Source organism: Pan paniscus, chromosome 11 (genome assembly GCF_029289425.2).
Source record: "Pan paniscus chromosome 11, NHGRI_mPanPan1-v2.0_pri, whole genome shotgun sequence".
Classification (NCBI taxonomy): domain Eukaryota; kingdom Metazoa; phylum Chordata; class Mammalia; order Primates; family Hominidae; genus Pan; species Pan paniscus.
In genome coordinates this window covers 1,496,059-1,514,487 of record NC_073260.2, presented here as the reverse complement: position 1 = coordinate 1,514,487, position 18,429 = coordinate 1,496,059, and the positions used below count along the sequence as shown (strand labels likewise).

The 18,429-nt window shown below is 52.4% G+C and overlaps 1 protein-coding gene across 22 annotated transcripts in view; it reads left to right on the top strand.

Moving 5' to 3' along the window:
* The window catches only part of EHMT1 (euchromatic histone lysine methyltransferase 1), a 226,910-nt gene extending 220,964 nt beyond the window's left edge, over positions 1-5,946 (top strand). For 21 of the 22 annotated variants that reach the window (XM_034929673.3, XM_055117390.1, XM_034929675.2 and 18 more), the window contains 2 exons: positions 4,167-4,342; positions 4,591-5,946. In XM_034929673.3, the coding sequence (XP_034785564.2) occupies positions 4,167-4,342; positions 4,591-4,771 (357 nt within the window). In that variant the 3' untranslated portion in view covers positions 4,772-5,946. Of the gene's footprint in view, positions 1-2,406; positions 4,143-4,166; positions 4,343-4,590 lie in introns of those variants that run through there. The other variant, XM_063594065.1, reaches the window with a different exon arrangement.
* Positions 5,947-18,429: the final 12,483 nt, after the last annotated feature.

The window sequence follows — 18,429 nt, the reverse complement described above, 5'->3', positions numbered from 1 at the left end:
CTTGCCCCACACTTGGAATCAGCCATTTCTCCAGGAAGTCCTTGTGCTTTTGGAAGAGAAAGATTTTTAGACACTGAAATGAGACTCTGGGGTGCCCGCTGCTGTCAGGGTGCCATGGGCTCTCGACTCACTTTTCAGAGGACAGAGCTATGAAGTAAATAGATTTTTTAAAATGTGTTCATGTTAATATTTCCAATTCAAATTTAACAGTGTAGAGTTTTTATCCAACTTCTTTGATTTTATATTTGTATCTCTTACAATAAAAATTTTGGTTTCTAAAATCTTTAGTTTCAAAATAGCACTCCAGATATTACCGATAACAGTAAGCACCAGTCCAACTCCCGGATGGCATCTGCGCTTCTTTGCAGCGTCTCACTCCTTAGAACATGTTTCATGGAAGCTGGGCCCAGTCTTGTGCCTCGCGGCACCGGAAATGTTGCTTGTGTGATTGTGTCACTGGCTTGATAGGCAGTTACATTAATTTTAGTTCATTTTAAATGTTACGATTTAATTTTTTGGTTTTTGATTGTGTAAAATTTTTGCATGCTTGGGAAGTTCACACCCAGAAAAGCCTTGCTTCTCTCCACGTTCTCTGTATTCTGTTTCCTGCTGTCTTAGTCCATTCGAGCTGTGATAGCAAAACACTGTAAACCGTGAGGCTTACAAATAACAGGAATGTATTTCTCACTGCTCTGGGGGCTAGAAGTCCCAAGATGAAGGCGTTAGTAGATCTGGTGTCTGGGGAGGGTTTCCTGGTTCGTAGCCAGTGCCTTCTCACTGTGTCCTCACGTGGTGGAGAGGGTGCAGCAGTTCTCTGGGGTCCCTTTTATGAGGGCACAATTCCCTCCACTCCCATGACCTAATCGCTTTCCCAAAGCCTCACCCTAACCTTGGGGTCTCAGCCTGTGAGTCTGGTCGGGGGGCACACACATTCCAACTGTAGCACCTGCAGTAACCATCAGCAGAAATCGAGAAAAAATACTCAAGTAGATTTCTTATTCCTTCTCTTTTCTTACACAAAAAGTGGTAGAGTGTAGATAGTGCACGAGCCCTTACCTTTCTCCCGACAGGATTTGGGGAGAGTCATCATATTGTCCGTACATGGAAATCTTTCTCCTTCTTTTTGGGGCATTCAGGTTGATTTCAGCCCTTGCTATTTATCTCAAATAATGTTGCGTACAAGTCAATTTGTTTGACTTTACCTGTCATTAGGCAGATCTCTGAGATTCTGTTCATCCACCCAGTGATGGCTTCAGCAGCCAGTGAATTTCGATGTAGAATTTCCGTTGGATTCTTTTTCTGTTTCTCCGCTGAGACTTCTCATTTCTCTGAGATTTTCATGCCTTGAAATCTTGCTTTGTTGTTCTTCATTGAGGACAGCCTTAGGAGCTGCCTTGAAAATACGTGTCTGTTGGCCCAGTGTCTGGTTCATCTCAAGGCTGGACTCAGTTGAGTGTTCTTTCGGACGTGTTCGTTTCCTCAGTGTTTCAAGCGTCAGGTCCCTTGAGTTGTTCCTGTTAACATGTGGGGAGGACTCTGGTTTCTCTTCCGCGTGGGCCTTGTTTCCCTAGTGTGATTGGCTGGGCCCCTTCTGCAGGCCCGGCCTCTCTAGTGGTCCCTGTGCTTTCGCCTCAGTCCTGGAATTGGCTGGGCTCCCTCCACAGGCTCCGCCTCCTACGTGGCCGCTGCACTTCGCCCCAGTCCTAGGATTGGCTGGGCTCCCTCCACAGGCTCCGCCTCCTACGTGGCCGCTGCACTTCGCCTCAGTCCTGGGATTGGCTGGGCTCCCTCCACAGGCTCCGCCTCCTACGTGGCCGCTGCACTTCACCCCAGTCCTAGGATTGGCTGGGCTCCCTCCACAGGCTCCGCCTCCTATGTGGCTGCTGTACTTCGCCCCAGTCCTAGGATTGGCTGGGCTCCCTCTGCAGACCCCCCCAACCCCACGTGGCCCCTGTGCCTTCCCTCCAGTCCTAGGATTGGCCAGGCTCCCTCCACAGGCCCCACCTCCTACATGGCCTCTGTGCCTTCATTCCAGTCCTAGGATTGGCTGGGCTCCCTCCTCAGGCCCCGCCTCCCACGTGGCCCCTGCACCTCGCTCCCGTCCTAGGATTGGCTGGGCTCCCTCCGCAGACCCCCCCAACCCCACGTGGCCCCTGTGCCTTCCCTCCAGTCCTAGGATTGGCCAGGCTCCCTCCACAGGCCCCACCTCCTACATGGCCTCTGTGCCTTCATTCCAGTCCTAGGATTGGCTGGGCTCCCTCCTCAGGCCCCGCCTCCCACGTGGCCCCTGCACCTCGCTCCCGTCCTAGGATTGGCTGGGCTCCCTCCGCAGGCCCTCCCCCCACCCACCCATGTGGCCTCTGTGCCTTCTCTCCAGTCCTAGGATTGGCTGGGCTCTCTCCGCAGGCCCCGCCTCCCACGTTGCCTATCTGCCTTACTCCAGCCGTCATCCTCTGGACTGTTGTCTTTATCTGGTTCTGGTCGGGCAGAGATTTGTGTCACAGACTTTGACACCCCACCCATCTTAGAAGCTCGGAGCAGCGCTGTGTGCTCTGCCAGACGAGCTGCCCCTGGTGAAAGCCTGGGCAGAGCTGGGCCTGGCCCCTCCAGTCGGAAGCCCCTCACTCTCCATTTTGCTGCTTATCAAGACCTTCGTGTGTGCGCCGTTGCTAGTTCCGGAATTGCATTCTGCACGAGGAGGGGTCGCCTATAGATTCTTAGTCCATCAGACCCCGAAGCAGAGGCCAAAGTCCACGCCAGGTGAGCCACTCTGAACTCTGTTTCTTTGGGGTAAACCAGGAGGCAGCTTCCCGCGCCTTTGGCTTTGGGGGCTGTGGCTGGTCCTGTCCTGCGGCCGTGCTCGCCTGGTTTACTGTCTTGTCACTGCCCGCGCCGTGAAGGTTGACGGAGAGCTGCCCTCGTCCACGCCTTTACCCGCTTGTTGGTTTGGGTTTTGACCTCTTGACCTCTGAGCGCCCTGGCTCTCTGGTTAATGTTGATGCTGGGGCAGGTTGTGGACCAGGTGTCTCTGCCGGCAGGCCCCGCCCTCTCGGAACTCGGTCCTGGAAAGCCCCAGGTGCCTCCTTCCCCGTCTGCCTGGCTGTCGTCTGTGGTGTTGCCTCTTCCCGTCGCTGGGTAACAAACCACGCCACCCACCCGCAGCTCGCCATGGCGCCCACCCACTCGGCCCAGTGTGCGCAGCAGGGGTTGGGCGTGCCGGGCCTCGGGCTGCACAGGCAGGGTGCTGCTGAGCCCAGGTCCCTGTGGTTGCGTGGGCAGCGTCTAGGTTCCTTGCTAGCTGCCGGCCGGGACCACCTACCTTCCTCCCACGCAGCTCCTCCATCCAGGCCCCAGTAGCTCCAAGCCCTGGGTCTCCAGAGAGAATTGCTTTTAAAGGGGTTGCGTGGTTAGGTCAGGCCCACCCACCTCGTCCCCCTCTCTATGGTGAATTCAGAATCCATCATCACAGGCCAGTGCCAGGGGCCAGGGCCCAGGGCCATGTGGCCACCCGGAATCCTGGGCTCCTCTCCAAGGCACCAGGGTGAGGAGGACGCCTCAGTCTCTTCAGCCTCGTGTTCCACAGTCACATCAGCACCCGGAAGGGCTGCAGCAGAAGTCGTTTTCTGTGGGCAGCCTCCGCCTGACGGTCCTCCCTGTTGCCATTCGCCACTGAGTCTTCCCAGACCCTCCGGGGACTGCTCCGCCTCCTCGTCACCAAGACAGTGTGTCCCGGATGCCAGCTCCATCCCTCCCGACCCCCTCAGCCCCTGCCGCTGCCTCACGGGGCTCTTGCAGCCCCGGCCTCCTTTCTCCTATTGGTGCCAGACAGCCCCATGGGTCCTCGGGTGGGATGGCGCTGTCCACATTCCACCGCGCTGGAAGCCCCATGGGGACGCCGTCAAGGGAACGGCCTGCACCACCCCCACCCCACCGCAGACGGAGGCCCAGCGAGGAGGGCAGGGTGCGGGGTGGGTGGCCACACAGCGAGGAGAAGGCTGGCGGAGGTTCCGCACTGCCGCCACAGGTCACTGGAGAAGGCCCCTCCTGCATGGCGGGCCTGCGCCCAACTGCAGGCTCCAGGACTGCCATGCATGGCCGTACCCGGCGAGGCCGGCGTGTCGGGGCCTTGCTAACTGCAGCCCGTGCCGGCTTCTCTCGCCCTGCAGGACGGGGAGGTTTACTGCATCGACGCGCGGTTCTACGGGAACGTCAGCCGGTTCATCAACCACCACTGCGAGCCCAACCTGGTGCCCGTGCGCGTGTTCATGGCCCACCAGGACCTGCGGTTCCCCCGGATCGCCTTCTTCAGCACCCGCCTGATCGAGGCCGGCGAGCAGCTCGGGTACGCACCGCCCCGGCCCCTGGCCATCTCCGCTGCCGGCGGGACGGTTTTAGGAACGGGGCTCGCATTGCTTTCCTGGGCTTGTCTCGGGTTTATGCTAGTGGTTTTCCTGTAGTTCTAAAAACTACGACCTGGCATGCGGCACGGCAGATCGGGGTGAGGAAGCTTTGGCCTTGCCTTAATTTATCTGGCTTGTGGGAGGTGCCGGTGGGATTCGACTTGGAGCCTTGGTTCTGTTCCCTCCCCAGGTTTGACTATGGAGAGCGCTTCTGGGACATCAAAGGCAAGCTCTTCAGCTGCCGCTGCGGCTCCCCCAAGTGCCGGCACTCGAGCGCGGCCCTGGCCCAGCGTCAGGCCAGCGCGGCCCAGGAGGCCCAGGAGGACGGCTTGCCCGACACCAGCTCCGCGGCTGCCGCCGACCCCCTATGAGACGCCGCCGGCCAGCGGGGCGCTCGGGAGCCAGGGACCGCCGCGTCGCCGTTTAGAGGACGAGGAGGAGAGATTCCGCACGGAACCGAAAGGGTCCTTCGGGGCTGCGCCGCCGGCTTCCTGGAGGGGTCGGAGGTGAGGCTGCAGCCCCTGCGGGCGGGTGTGGATGCCTCCCAGCCACCTTCCCAGACCTGCGGCCTCACCGCGGGCCCAGTGCCCAGGCTGGAGCGCACACTTTGGTCCGCGCCCCAAAGACGCTGGGAGTCCGCACTGGCATCACCTTCTGAGTTTCTGATGCTGATTTGTCGTTGCGAAGTTTCTCGTTTCTTCCTCTGACCTCCGAGGTCCCCGCTGCACCACGGGGTTGCTCTGTTCTCCTGTCCGGCCCAGACTCTTCTGTGTGGCGCCGCCGAAGCCACCGTTAGCGCGAGCTGCTCCGTTCGCCCTGCCCGCGGCCTGCGTGGCTGGCGCCGAGTCCCAGGGGCCGCACGGAGGGCACAGTCTCCTGTCAGGCTCGGAGAGGTCAGGAGACCGACCCCACCACTAACTTTGGAGAAAATGTGGGTTTGCTTTTTAAAGGAATCCTATATCTAGTCCTATATATCAAACCTCTAACTGACGTTTCTTTTCGAGGAAGTGGCTTGGTGGGTGCAGCCCCCGCCGGTTCCGTTGACGCTGGCACCTTCTGTTGATTTTTTAAGCCACATGCTATGATGAATAAACTGATTTATTTTCTACCATTACTGAACATTAGGACAAACAAAAAATAAAAAACAAAACACAGACAACGGTGCTGATTCTGGTGTGGTTTCTACTCACCACGTGAAATAAACTATCAACTGTATAAAGAGAACAAAGTGATTTTAGAATAAAATGCAGGAAAAACTTTTTTAAAGATGTTAGTCTTGTAGTGTGAATAAATTTGCCATCACCTTTTGTGTGGTGGCCTGGCAGGTCATATACTTTTTTTTGGCATATACCTTTTTAAAGACTGTAATTAGTGCAGTAACAGTGGGGTTTTTTTTGTGCAACTCTTCTAAAAACATTCATAATGCAGTCATGTTTATTTTTTTCTGTTAAAATGTTTTTGACAGTTTTAAGAGCAGTCTTTTGGCTCTGACCATTTCTTGTTCTGTTTCCAATGAAATCAATAAAAAAAAAAGAAGTACTTTAAATGGGGTTTTTATTATGACACCATATTTCAGGGTCTCTGCAGAACTTGCAGGTCCCCCTGGACCTGGCCCAGCTCTCTGTCCCCTGTCCAAGGAAGTACAGCTTCCTTTTCACCCCAGATCTGTCCCCGAAGAGGGGACGTTCCAGGCAGAGGTTAGGGGAGCCTGTGCATTCGCGCACGTGTCGAATGAGTCTGTGTGTGTCCACGAATGCATCGTGCGCGTGGTGCGAATGCGGGCGCACTGGTGTGTTGTGTGTGTGTGTGTGTGTGTTTGCATGTCTGCGTCTAGCGCCAGGTGCCCAGCTCTGGGCGTCATTCTGGAAGCCGACAGGGCACATCAGGTGAGTCCCACAACCAGAGGCAGAGCTGCACTTGAACAGCGAGGCCGGACAAGGGAGAGCCAGAGCCCGTCCTACTTCCTGCCAGCCATGACCCCCACTCCTCTACGGGGACCCCTAGACCCAAAGCCTCCAGCCTGCTGTGTCCTCCATGCTGACTGGCCTCACTCACCCCAGGAGGGCTTTTCGTGTAACCTCAGTAACACGCTCAGACACTCCGCGGTTTAATACACAGAATTCACGCAGGCGTTTTTGATGCTTTTCCAGCACAGTCATAACTGCCCTGCACTTTGTGAATAGACGGCCCCAGCAGGGTGCGCGGTCGTCCAGCCTGAGGTACGAGTGCCTGTCACCAGACATTGCGCAACTGCATGAAGGACTGGGCAGGCGGACCCAGGATGGATATGGCCCACCTGTGACCCCTCTGCACAGGGCCACAGGGGAGGCCACATTCCTCCAGGAGCCCAGACAGCCTACAGCCTTTCACGTCTGCGTCCGTGAGGAGGGGCTGTGTGGGGTGGGCTGGGTTCCCGCCAAGCCCGGGCTCAGGAGGGTGTAGGGGCCGCAGGTCACCTCATCCCAGAGGCAGTGGCAGGAGGTGACTGAGGGCCCACTGGAGCTTGAACCTCAGGCTCTGCTGGCTCCACCAGCCCTGCAGGGGGAGCAGCCCTGCCAGAGGAGCAGCCGGTACAACCCCTTCCCCTGGGACAGCCCGTAGCTGGCAGATGACTCTCATTAATTTTTGTGGCTTGAGTGTCCACCTGTTCTGCTCCGTGCCCTGGGTCAGGTGCTCGGTGTACAAACAGGTATTGGTTGAATTAAGCCAACAGCAAACTTTGTGGGTGTCACAAAGGCCCGCCAGGGTGGCCCCACAACTAGGTCCTGTCACAGAAAGTTCCAGCCGTTTAAAATGAGCACCCAACACAGAGCCCACCTCACATGGTCCTGGGCAGCTCTGCCGTGACCGCCTTGTCCCTAAACCAGACTCTGGGCTTGGGAGGAAGAGACCTTACAGGGCCTTTGCGCTGTGGGGCAGCAGCTGCACGTGCTCCGGGGAGTGCAGGCCTGGGAAGGGGGCTGAGGGGACCTGCGGCAGGTGCGGGGAACAGGCAGGTGAGTCTCACAGGGACCAGGTGGGCCGGGGCAGGGCAGGAGGCCTCCCCCTCCCCCTCCCCTCCCTCTTTCTCCTCTTTGGATAAATAAAAATGGAAAACCCATGCAGGTTGGCCCTCTGGTCCTGCGGCAGCCAGAACCCCTCACGTGGGCAAAGCTCCTAGCAGGTTCTTAGCCCACTTGGGCAGAGAGCGGCCTGCACCCTTGTCCTGGCCCAGGCTGTAGTCTGTGAGAGAAAACAGCCTTGTGGGGCTGGAGGGGAGGCCCCTCTGAGCTCACTGGGTGGGGGTCGGCCTGCTGAGGCACTCAGTGAGTGGACTTGGGTGTGACACTGTGGAGCCCAGGGGGCCCCAGCCGGGAAGGCCAAGGAGATGGCAGCAGTGCCCACACACAGTGGGTCCTTGTGCCTGCTGGCTCCTGGCACCCCCGCCCCCCCACATGCAGGCTTGAGGGACCCAGGGCCCCTTTTTTAGCTCCTCCCCTGACCCATGGTGACTCGGGAACGTAGTTCCCCCAGGGCAGGGAACAGGGCTCAGCCACCCAGGGCAGGGAACAGGGCTCAGCCTCAGGCTCCGTCAGTCCTAGGAGTGCGAGCTGGGGCCTTCCTGGGTCAGTGCGTTCCAAGGGGGCTGAATAGGGCCCTGGGGTCCCCAGCTGTGCACACCCCCTCGGGGTCTTTTGAGGCTGGGTGGACTGAGGCCCTCCCCACAGAAGGGCAGCCACCGAAACGGATGGGTTGTGAGCAGAGGCCACCCAGTTAACTCGAGGTTGCACTTGTTTTTGTGAAAGTCACACCCGTTTATTACCAAAAACTCAACGCACAAGACCTGGAAGAGGAACGTGAAATACTCCAGAAATCCCCCTTCTCACCCCCGCCTGACACGGGCCACACCTGCGGCCTGCTGTGTTCACTCGGGCCGAGTGCGTCTCCTGCCAGGCAAGGGAGAGCAGAGCCCCTCTGGCTTTGGCAGGAGCGTCGGACGCAATGCGCGTCTGAACCAGGTGAAACCTTTGTGACGTATGTATGATATTTCTTTTGCAAAGTGCAATGACGCTGCGAAGGAGAATCCCGTACCTCATCTTTATCCATTTGTGCAATTGCCTTCTTAGGGAAGGGGTCAGAGGGCACGAATGGTGGCTTTTGAGATCGCTTACCAAAACGTCACACAGAAGACGCCAGCCAGTTTTGCCTTCACTGATGTACGTCTCCCCCAGCTCTCACTGAGGCCCCCCGCCCCCGTTGCACTTCCTGCTTTTCTAATTGTCCAGAGGGTGACTCTCACTGCAGTGTTATTTTGCAGTTTCATTGTTGATAAAATTGAGCATCTCTTCTTATATTTATTACAGACTAGCCTGTCCTCCTGTGTGAATTGCCTTTGTGCAAAAATTCTGTTGTGCTGCCTGTATTTTTCTTATTGATTTTTGTGAGCTCTTTATATATTGTAGTTTTATATCTATACTGAATTTAAATTTGTTATGTGGCAGAAATCTGTCTTGTGACTTCTGATTGTGCAATACATTTAGAAAGACCTTCTGCATCCCCAAATTATAAAAAAATATGCTCCAGTGCTTGTCCTAGTTCTTTGTTTTGAGGTTTCGCTCTTGAATCCAGGTGGAATTTATTTGGTGTATGGTGTGAAATAACAATATAAATTTTTTAGGCTTTTTGTTGAGGCATAATTGGCATTTGTCAGAATGCGTGGATCGAGTGCAGCTCAGTGCATTCTGACAAATGCCTTTGCCATGGGACCCACCCCTTATCAGGAGAGAGGCTGTTTCCATCCCCCAGCCAACATTCTCTCTGCCTCCCCTCTCTGGCCCTGCCCACAAGACACATCACCCATGTGATTTCTTTCACTGTAAATTAGTTTCGCCTGTTCTAGGAGTTTCTATAACAGGAACCATGCAGTGGGTTACTTTTTTTGGCCTAGCTTCTGCTGAGCGGCTTTTGCATTTATCTGTTCTCCTGTGCATCCATGCTTGGGTTATCTCCAGTTGGGGGCTACTGTCAATAAAGCAGCTATCAGCATTCTTGTACAGGTCTTCTTGTGTGCATGTTTTTGTCAGTCGAGGGTGAACTCCTAAGAAAGGGACTTGCTGACTCCTGTGGGGAGCCCCCCGTGTCTCTGCGGCTGGCAGCATCATCTGTCCACGCCACTCACACATGGGAGCTCTCGTTGCTTCATGTCTTCATGAATCCTAAGTGTTTCTAGTCAGATTTATCTAGTCAATTTATCCTTTTTTACTTTTTCTTTTTTTTTTTTTTCGAGACGGAGTTTGCTCTTGTTGCCCAGGCTGGAGTGCAATGGTGCAATCTCAGCTCACTGCAACCTCCGCCTCCCCGGTTCAAGCGATTCTCCTCCCTCAGCCTCCCGAGTAGCTGGGATTACAGGCGCGCGCCACCACGCCCGGCTAATTTTGTATTTTTAGTAGAGACGGGGTTTCGCCACGTTGGTCAGGCTGGTCTCGAATTCCTGGCCTCAGGCGATTTGTCCGCCTCAGCCTCCCAAAGTGCTGGGATTACAGGCTTCAGCCACCGTGCCCGGCCCTGCTTTTTCCATTAGTGCTTTCTCTGTCCTAAGCTATTTTTGCTATAATGCTTTAGAGGGAAAAACAGGAAAATATCTTCTCGAATTGAGGAATATATTCTCCTGTTTCTCTCTAAGGCTTTTACGGTTTTGGATTTTACGTTTAGGTGCGTGATTCATCTTAAATTCATTTTTGTGAGTGGAGTGAGGTAGAGGTCAAGAGAGATTTTTTTCCCTAGGAAACCCACTTGCTCCAGCCTCATTTCTTGATTTCTTTCTTTTTTTTTGAGACGGAATCTCGCTCTGTCTCCCAGGCTGGAGGGCAGTGACCCCATCTCGGCTCACTGCAAGCTCCGCCTGCCGGGTTCACGCCATTCTCCTGCCTCAGCCTCCCGAGCAGCTGGGACTACAGGCACCCGCCACCACGCCTGGCTAAATTTTGTATTTTTAGTAGAGACGGGGTTTTACTGTGTTAGCCAGGATGGTCTCGATCTCCTGACCTCGTGATCCGCCCGTCTCGGCCTCCCAAAGTGCGTGAGCCACCGTCTTCGGCCGATTTGTTGATTTCTTAAGAGGCTTTTCCTTTTCCCCCGTGAACTGCACTGGCTCCGTCACAGAATGTCAGCGGTGTGAACCTGTGAGCTGCATCTCAGGCCTTCTCCCTACTGGTGGGTTGTTGACCTTGAGGCCAATATCTCCAAGTGTAAAATAATGATTTGTGGTGGCACTGGTCCTCCAGCCGTGTCCTTATTCCTAAAGATGACTCTTTGGCTATTTGGCTACACTAGGTCCTTCCTATCTTTATATAAATTTTAGAATCAGCATGTTAATTTCTACAAAACAGCCAGATAGGATTTTTTTTAACCTTTCAGTCAACTTTATTGAGGTATCATTTAGAGATTATTGAAGGCACCTTTCATAAGTGTTTGATGCATTTGGCAAATGTGTAAACCCTATAACGACTACCACAATGAAGACATCATCCCCCTCGTATTGTCCACACCACCATCCCCCCCGTATCGTCCACGCCACCGTCCCCCCCATATCATCCATGCCACCGTCCCCCCGTATCCTCCATGCCACCGTCCCCCCCATATCATCCATGCCACCGTCCCCCCGTATCCTCCATGCCACCGTCCCCCCCGTATCATCCATGCCACCGTCCCCCCGTATCCTTCACGCCACCGTCCCCCCCGTATCATCCACGCCACCATCCCTCTCCGTATCCTCCATGCCACCGTCCGCCCATATCCTCCATGCCACCATCCCCCCGTATCATCCACGCCACCATCCCCCTCCGTATCCTCCATGCCACCGTCCCCCCATATCCTCAATGCCACCATATCCCCCATATCCTCCACGCCACCGTCCCCCCCGTATCCTCCACACCACCGTCCCTCCTGTATCCTCCATGCCACCATTCCCCCCCGTATGCTTCACGCCACCATGCCCCTCTGTATCCTCCACACCACTGTCCCCCCGTATCCTCCACGCCACCATCCCCCCCCGTATGCTTCACGCCACCATGCCCCTCTGTACCCTCCACACCACCATCCCCCCGTATCCTCCACGCCACCATCCCCCCTCTGTATCATCCATGCCACCATCCCCCTGTATCCTCCATGCCACCATCCCCCCATATCCTCCACGCCACTGTCCCCCTCCATATCCTCCACGCCACCATCCCCCCGGCATCCTCCACACCACCATCCCTGTCTGTGTCATCCATGCCACCACTCCTGAACCCCAGACACCAATCTGTTCCTGTCAGTATAGATTAACATTTCTGTTCTGGAATTTCCTATAATTGGGTCCATGGAGTGCGCACTTCATTGCCTCTGGCTTCTTTGACCCAACATGTATTTTATTTATTTTTAAAAATCTTGGCCAGGCACAGTGGCTCACGCCTGTAATCCCAGCACTTTGGGAGGCTGAGACGGGCAGATCACGAGGTCAGGTGATCGAGACCATCCTGGCTAACACGGTGAAACCCCGTCTCTACTAAAAATACAAAAAAATTAGCCAGGCGTGGTGGTGGGTGCCTGTAGTCCCAGCTACTCGGGAGGCTGAGGCAGGAGAATGGTGTGAACCGGGGAGGCGGAGCTTGCAGTGAGCCGAGATCGCACCACTGCACTCCAGCCTGGGCGACAGAGTGAGACTCCGTCTCAAAAAAAAAAAACAAAAACTTTTTGGTGCAGGGGCACACATGCAGGTTTGTTAAACAGGGAAACTCGTGTCATGGGGGTTTGTTGCACAGATTATTTCATCACCCAGGTACTAAGCCAAGTACCCATTAGTTGTTTTTCCTGATCCTCTCCCTCCTCCCACCCTCCACTCCTAAGTAGGTCCCAGTGTCTCTTGTTCTTTGTGTTCATGAGCCCTCATCATTTAGTTCCCATTTATAACTGAGAACGTGCGGTATTTGTTTTTCTGTTCCTGCATTAGTTTGCTAAAGATAATAGCCTCCAGCTCCATCCACGTTCCCACAAAAGACATGATCTCATTCTTTTTTATGGCTGCATAGTATTCCGTGGTGTGTATGTACCACATTTTCATCCAGTCTGGCACTGGTGGGCATTTAGATTGATTCCACATCTTGGAATCGTGCTATTGTGAATAGTGCTGCAATGAACATAGACGTGCACGTGTCTTTATTAACATTTGTTGACATTTTAAAACATCAAAACAATCTCAACCTTACAGAACAGCTGCAAGTACAATACAAAAATCTTTTTTCTCTGATCTGCTGGAGAATAAATCCCTGACTTCGTACCCCATCATCCCCAAATACTTCCATGAGTATTTCCTACACACAGGTGGTCCTGTGTAACCACAGCGAGCTGTCAACATCAGGACATGAACCCGCACCTCACGCCCGACGTAGGCTTCCCTTCGGTCCCAACCCTGAGCGTCGCTGAGCCTTGTGAATCTTCCTTTTCTACTGACCCATCTGACCTCTCACCTCCTCCCCAGACTGCTCCTCCTCAGGTCGCTCCCCGCCAGGCTGCATCAGGCTCCAACTCTTCTTCAGCCTCTGCTCCCCGACCCTATAACCCTCCTGTTACCTCCCCTCCCCACACCCTGTCTGGTTTACAGTTTCGTTCTGCGACCAGCTCTCCCCCACCTGCCCAACAATTTCCTCTTAGAGAGGTGGCTGGAGCTGAAGGCATAGTCAGGGTACATGTGCCTTTTTCTCTATCAGACCTTTCCCAAATCAGCCAACGTTTAGGCTCTTTCTCATCAGACCCCACTAAATATATACAGGAATTCTGATATCTAACTCTGTCATACAATTTAACCTGGAGTGCCTTAAATGTCATCCTAACTTCTACCCTCTCCCCAGACGAACGGGAAAGAGTTTTTTCTCTAGTCCAATCTCATGCTGACAACCACCGGCTCCACGAGCCAGACCTCTTGGAAGGCATCAGAGCAGTTCCCCGAGAAGATCCCCAATGGAACTACCAGGCAGATTCCCCAGGTACAGCTAGGTGAGATTACATGGTTTCCTGCCTAGTTGAAGGGCTTAAAAAGACAGCTTACAAAGCTGTTAATTATGACAAACAAGAAACTACCCAAGGTAAAGACGAAAACCCAGCCCAGTTCATGGCCCGCTTGGCAGCAACCCTTAGACGCTTTACTGCCCTGGCCTAAAGGGGACAGGAGCCGCCTTATTCTTAATATGCATTTTATCACCCAGTCAGCTCCTGACATGAGAAAAAAGCTTCAAAAATTGGAATCCGGCCCTCAAACCCCACAACAGGAATTAATCAAACTCACCTTCAAGGTGTACAATAATAGAGAGGAGGCAGCCAGACAGCAACGCATTTCTGAGTTACAGCTGCTTGCCTCCGATGTAAGACAGCCCACAACCACGTCTTCAGCATCCAAGAACTTCAGAACATCCAAGCCACAGCTCCCAGGGACTCCTTCAAAACATCCTCGTGGACCTTGCTTCAAAGGCCGAAAGCCTGGCCACTGGGCCTCAGAATACCTGCAGCCCAGGATTCCTCCTAAGCCGTGCCCTGTCTGTGTGGGCCCCCACTGGAGGTTGCATTGTCCGACTCGCATCGTCGCGGCTCCTAAAGCCCCTGGAGCCCAAACCCAACGTTCTTTGGCCGACTCCCTCCCAGATCTCCTCGGCTTAGCAGCTGAAGACTGACGCTGCCTGATCGCATCGCCTCGGAAGCCCCCTGGATCATCACGGACGCCGAGCTTCGGGTAACTCTTATGGTGGAGGGTAAGTCCATCCCCTGTTTAATTGATACGGGGCCCACCCACTCCACATTACCTTCTTCTCAAGGGCCTGTTTCTTTGCCCCATAAGGTATTGACGGCCAGGCTTCTAAACCCCTTAAAACTCCCCCACTCTGATGCCAACTTGGACAACATTCTTTTATGTACTCTGTTTTAGTTATCCCCACCTGCCCAGTTCACTTATTAGGCTGAGACATTTTAACTAAATTATCTGCTTCCCTGACTATTCCTGGACTACAGCCACATCTCATTGCCACCCTTCTTCCCAACTCAAAGCCTCCTTCATGTCTTCCTCTTGTATCCCCCCAACTTAACCCACAAGTATGGGACATCTCTACTCCCTCCCTGGCAACCGATCACATGCCCATTACTATCCCATTAAAACCTAATCACCTGTACCCTGCTCAACGCCAGTATCCCATCCCACAACAGGCTTTAAGGGGATTTAAGGGGATTATCACTCACCTGCTACAGCATAGGCTTCTAAAACCTATAAACTCTCCTTACAATTCTCCCATTTTACCTGTTCAAAAACCGGGTAAGTCTTACAGGTTAGTTCAGGATCTGCGCCTCATCAACCAAATTGTTTTGCCTATCCACCCTGTGGTGCCCCACCGTACACTCTTTTGTCCTCAATACCTTCCTCCACAACTCACTATTCCATTCTCGATCTTAAAGATGCTTTTTTCACTATTCTCCTGCACCCCTCGTCCCAGCCTCTCTTTGCTTTCACCTGGACTGACCCTGACACCCATCAGTCCCAGCAGCTTACCTGGGCTGTGCTGCCGCAAGGTTTCAGGGACAGCCCTCATTACTTCAGCCAAGCTCTTTCTCATGATTTACTTTCTTTCCACCCCTCTGCTTCTCACCTTATTCAATACATTGATGACCTTCTTCTTTGTAGCCCCTCCTTTGAATCTTCTCAATGAGACACCCTCCTGCTCCTTCAACATTTATTCTCCAAGTGATATCAGGTATCCCCCTCCAAAGCTCAAATTTCTTCTCCATCCGTTACCTACCTTGGCATAATTCTTCATAAAAACACACATGCTCTCCCTGCCAGTAGTGTCCGACTGATCTCTCAAACCCCAACCCCTTCTACAAAACAACAACTCCTTTCCTTCCTGGGCATGGTTGGATGCTTTCACCTTTGGATACCTGGTTTTGCCACCCTAACAAAACCATTATATAAAGTCACAAAAGGAAACCTAGATGACCCCATAGATCCTAAATCCTTTCCCCACTCCTCTTTCCATTCCTTGAAGACAGCTTTAGAGACTGCCCTCACACTAGCCCTTCCTGACTTATCCCAACCCTTTTCATTACACACAGCTGAAGTGCAGGGCTGTGCAGTCGGAATTCTTACACAAGGACCGGGATGATGCCCTGTAGCCTTTTTGTCCAAACAATTTGACCTCACTGTTTTAGGCTGGCCATCATGTCTCCGTGCAGCGGCTGCTGCCGCCTTAATACTTTTAGAGGCCCTCAAAATCACAAACTATGCTCAACTCACTCTCTACGGCTCTCATAACTTCCAAAATCTATTTTCTTCCTCACACCTGTCACATATACTTTCTGCGCCCCAGCTCCTTCACTCTTTGTTGAGTCTCCCACAGTTACCATTGTTCCTGGGCTGGACTTCAATCCGGCCTGCCATGTTATTCCTGATACCACACTTGACCCCCATGACTGTTTCTCTCTGATACACCTGACATTCACTCCATTTCCCTATATTTCCTTCTTTCCTGTTCCTCACCCTGATCACACTTGGTTTATTGATGGCAGTTCCACCAGGCCTAATTGCCACTCACCAGCAAAGGCAGGCTATGCTATAGTATCTTCCACATCTATCATTGACGCTATCGCTCTACTCCCCAACTACCTCTCAGCAAGCCAAACTCATTGCCTTAACTCAAGCCCTCACTTTTGCAAAGGAATTATGCATCAATATTTATACTGACTCTAAATATGCCTTCCATATCCTGCACCACCATGCCGTTATATGGGCTGAAAGAGGTTTCCTCACTACACAAGGGTCCTCCATCATTAATGCCTCTTTAATAAAAACTCTACTCAAGGCCGCTTTACTTCCAAAGGAAGCTGGAGTCATTCACTGCAAGGGCCACCAAAAGGCATCAGATCCCATCGCTCAGGGCAACGCTTACACTGATAAGGTAGCTAAAGAAGCAGCTAGCGTTCCAACTTCTGTCCCTCACATCCAGTTTTTCTTCTCATCAGTCACTCCCACCTACTCTCCCACTGAAACTTCCACCTATCAGTCTCTTCCCACACAAGGCAAATGGTTCTTAGACCCAGGAAAATATCTCCTTCCAGCCTCACAGGCCCATTCTATTCTGTCGTCATTTCATAACCTCTTCCATGTAGGTTACAAGCCACTAGCCCGTCTCTTAGAACCTCTCATTTCCTTTCCATCATGGAAATCTATCCTCAAGGAAATCACTTCTCAGTGTTCCATCTGCTTTTCTACTACTCCTCAGGGATTGTTCAGGCCCCCTCCCTTGCCTACACATCAAGCTCAGGGATTTGTCCCCACCCAGGACTGGCAAATTGACTTTACTCACATGCTTCAACTCAGGAAACTAAAATACCTCTTGGTCTGGGTAGACACTTTCACTGGATAGGTAGAGGCCTTTCCCGCAGGGTCTGAGAAGGCCACCGCGGTCATTTCTTCCCTTCTGTCAGATATAATTCCTCGGTTTGGCCTTCCCACCTCTATACAGTCCAATAACGGACCAGCCTTTATTAGTCGAATCACCCAAGCTGTTTCTCAGGCTCTTGGTCTTCAGTGGAACTTTCATACCCCTTACCGTCCTCAATCTTCAGGAAAGGTAGAATGGATTCATGGTCTTTTAAAAACACACCTCACCAAGCTCAGCCTCCAACTTAAAAAAGAGGACTCTGTCAAGGATAGAGCCCAAAAACTCACCAACCAAGCTGAACCCCCTTGGACACTCTCTAATTAGACGTCCTGGGTTCTCCCAATTCTTAGTCCTTTAACACCTATTTTTCTCCTTCTTTTATTCAGACCTTGTGTCTTTCGTTTAGTTTCTCAATTCATACAAAACCACATCCAGGCCATCACCAATAATTCTATACAGCAAATGCTCCTTCTAACAACCCCACAATATCACTCCTTACCATAAAATCTTTCTTCAGCTTAATCTCTCCCACTCTAGGTTCCCATGCTGCCCCTAATCCCGCTTGAAGCAGCCCTGAGAAACATTGCCCGTTATCTCTCAATACCACTCCCAAAAAATTTCACTGCCCCAACACTTCAATACTATTTTATGTTATTTGTCTTATTAATATAAGAAGGCAGGAATGTCAGGCCTCTGAGCCCAAGCTAAGCCATCGTATCCCCTGTGACCTGCACGTATATACGTCCAGATGGCCTGAAGCAATTGAAGATCCAATTGAAGAAGTGAAAATAGCCTTAACTGATGACATTCCACCATTGTGATTTGTTTCTGCCCCACCCTAACTGATCAATGTACTTTGTAATCTCCCCCACCCTTAAGAAGGTTCTTTGTAATTCTCCCCACCCTTGAGAATGTACTTTGTGAGATCCACCCACTGCCTGCAAAACATTGCTCCTAACTCCACCGCCTATCCCAAAACCTGTGAGAACTAATGATAATCCACCACTCTTTGCTGACTCTCTTTTCGGACTCAGCCCACCTGCACCCAGGTGAAATAAACAGCCTTGTTGCTCACACAAAGCCTGTTTGGTGGTCTCTGCACACGGACACGTGAGACAAGTTCCTGATGGAGGAGTACTGAAGTCTCCTGGGATAATAGTTGGTGTGTCTATTTCTCCTTACAGCTCTATCAGCTTCTTCTTCACATATTTCAACATGTTGGTGTTAGGCACACACGTGTGCAGGATTGTTATGTCTTCTTTGAAGAATTTACCCTGTGGTCATTACGTAATGTCCTTCTCTATTCCTGATCACCTTTTCCTTCTGAGGTCTGTCTTCTCTGAAATCAACATATCTCCTCCAACTTTCTTTCGATTAGTGTTAGGATGGTACGTCTTTCTCTATAGGTTTAGTTTTTAAATTACCTGTGTCTTTATATATTTAAAATGAATTTCTTATAGACAACATGTGGTATGGTTTTTTTTTTTCGTAGTCTCGCTCTGTCTCCCAGGCTGGAGTACAGTGGCGTGACCTCGGCTCACTGCAACCTCAGCCTCCTGGCTTCAAGCAATTCTCCTGCCTCAGCCTCCTGA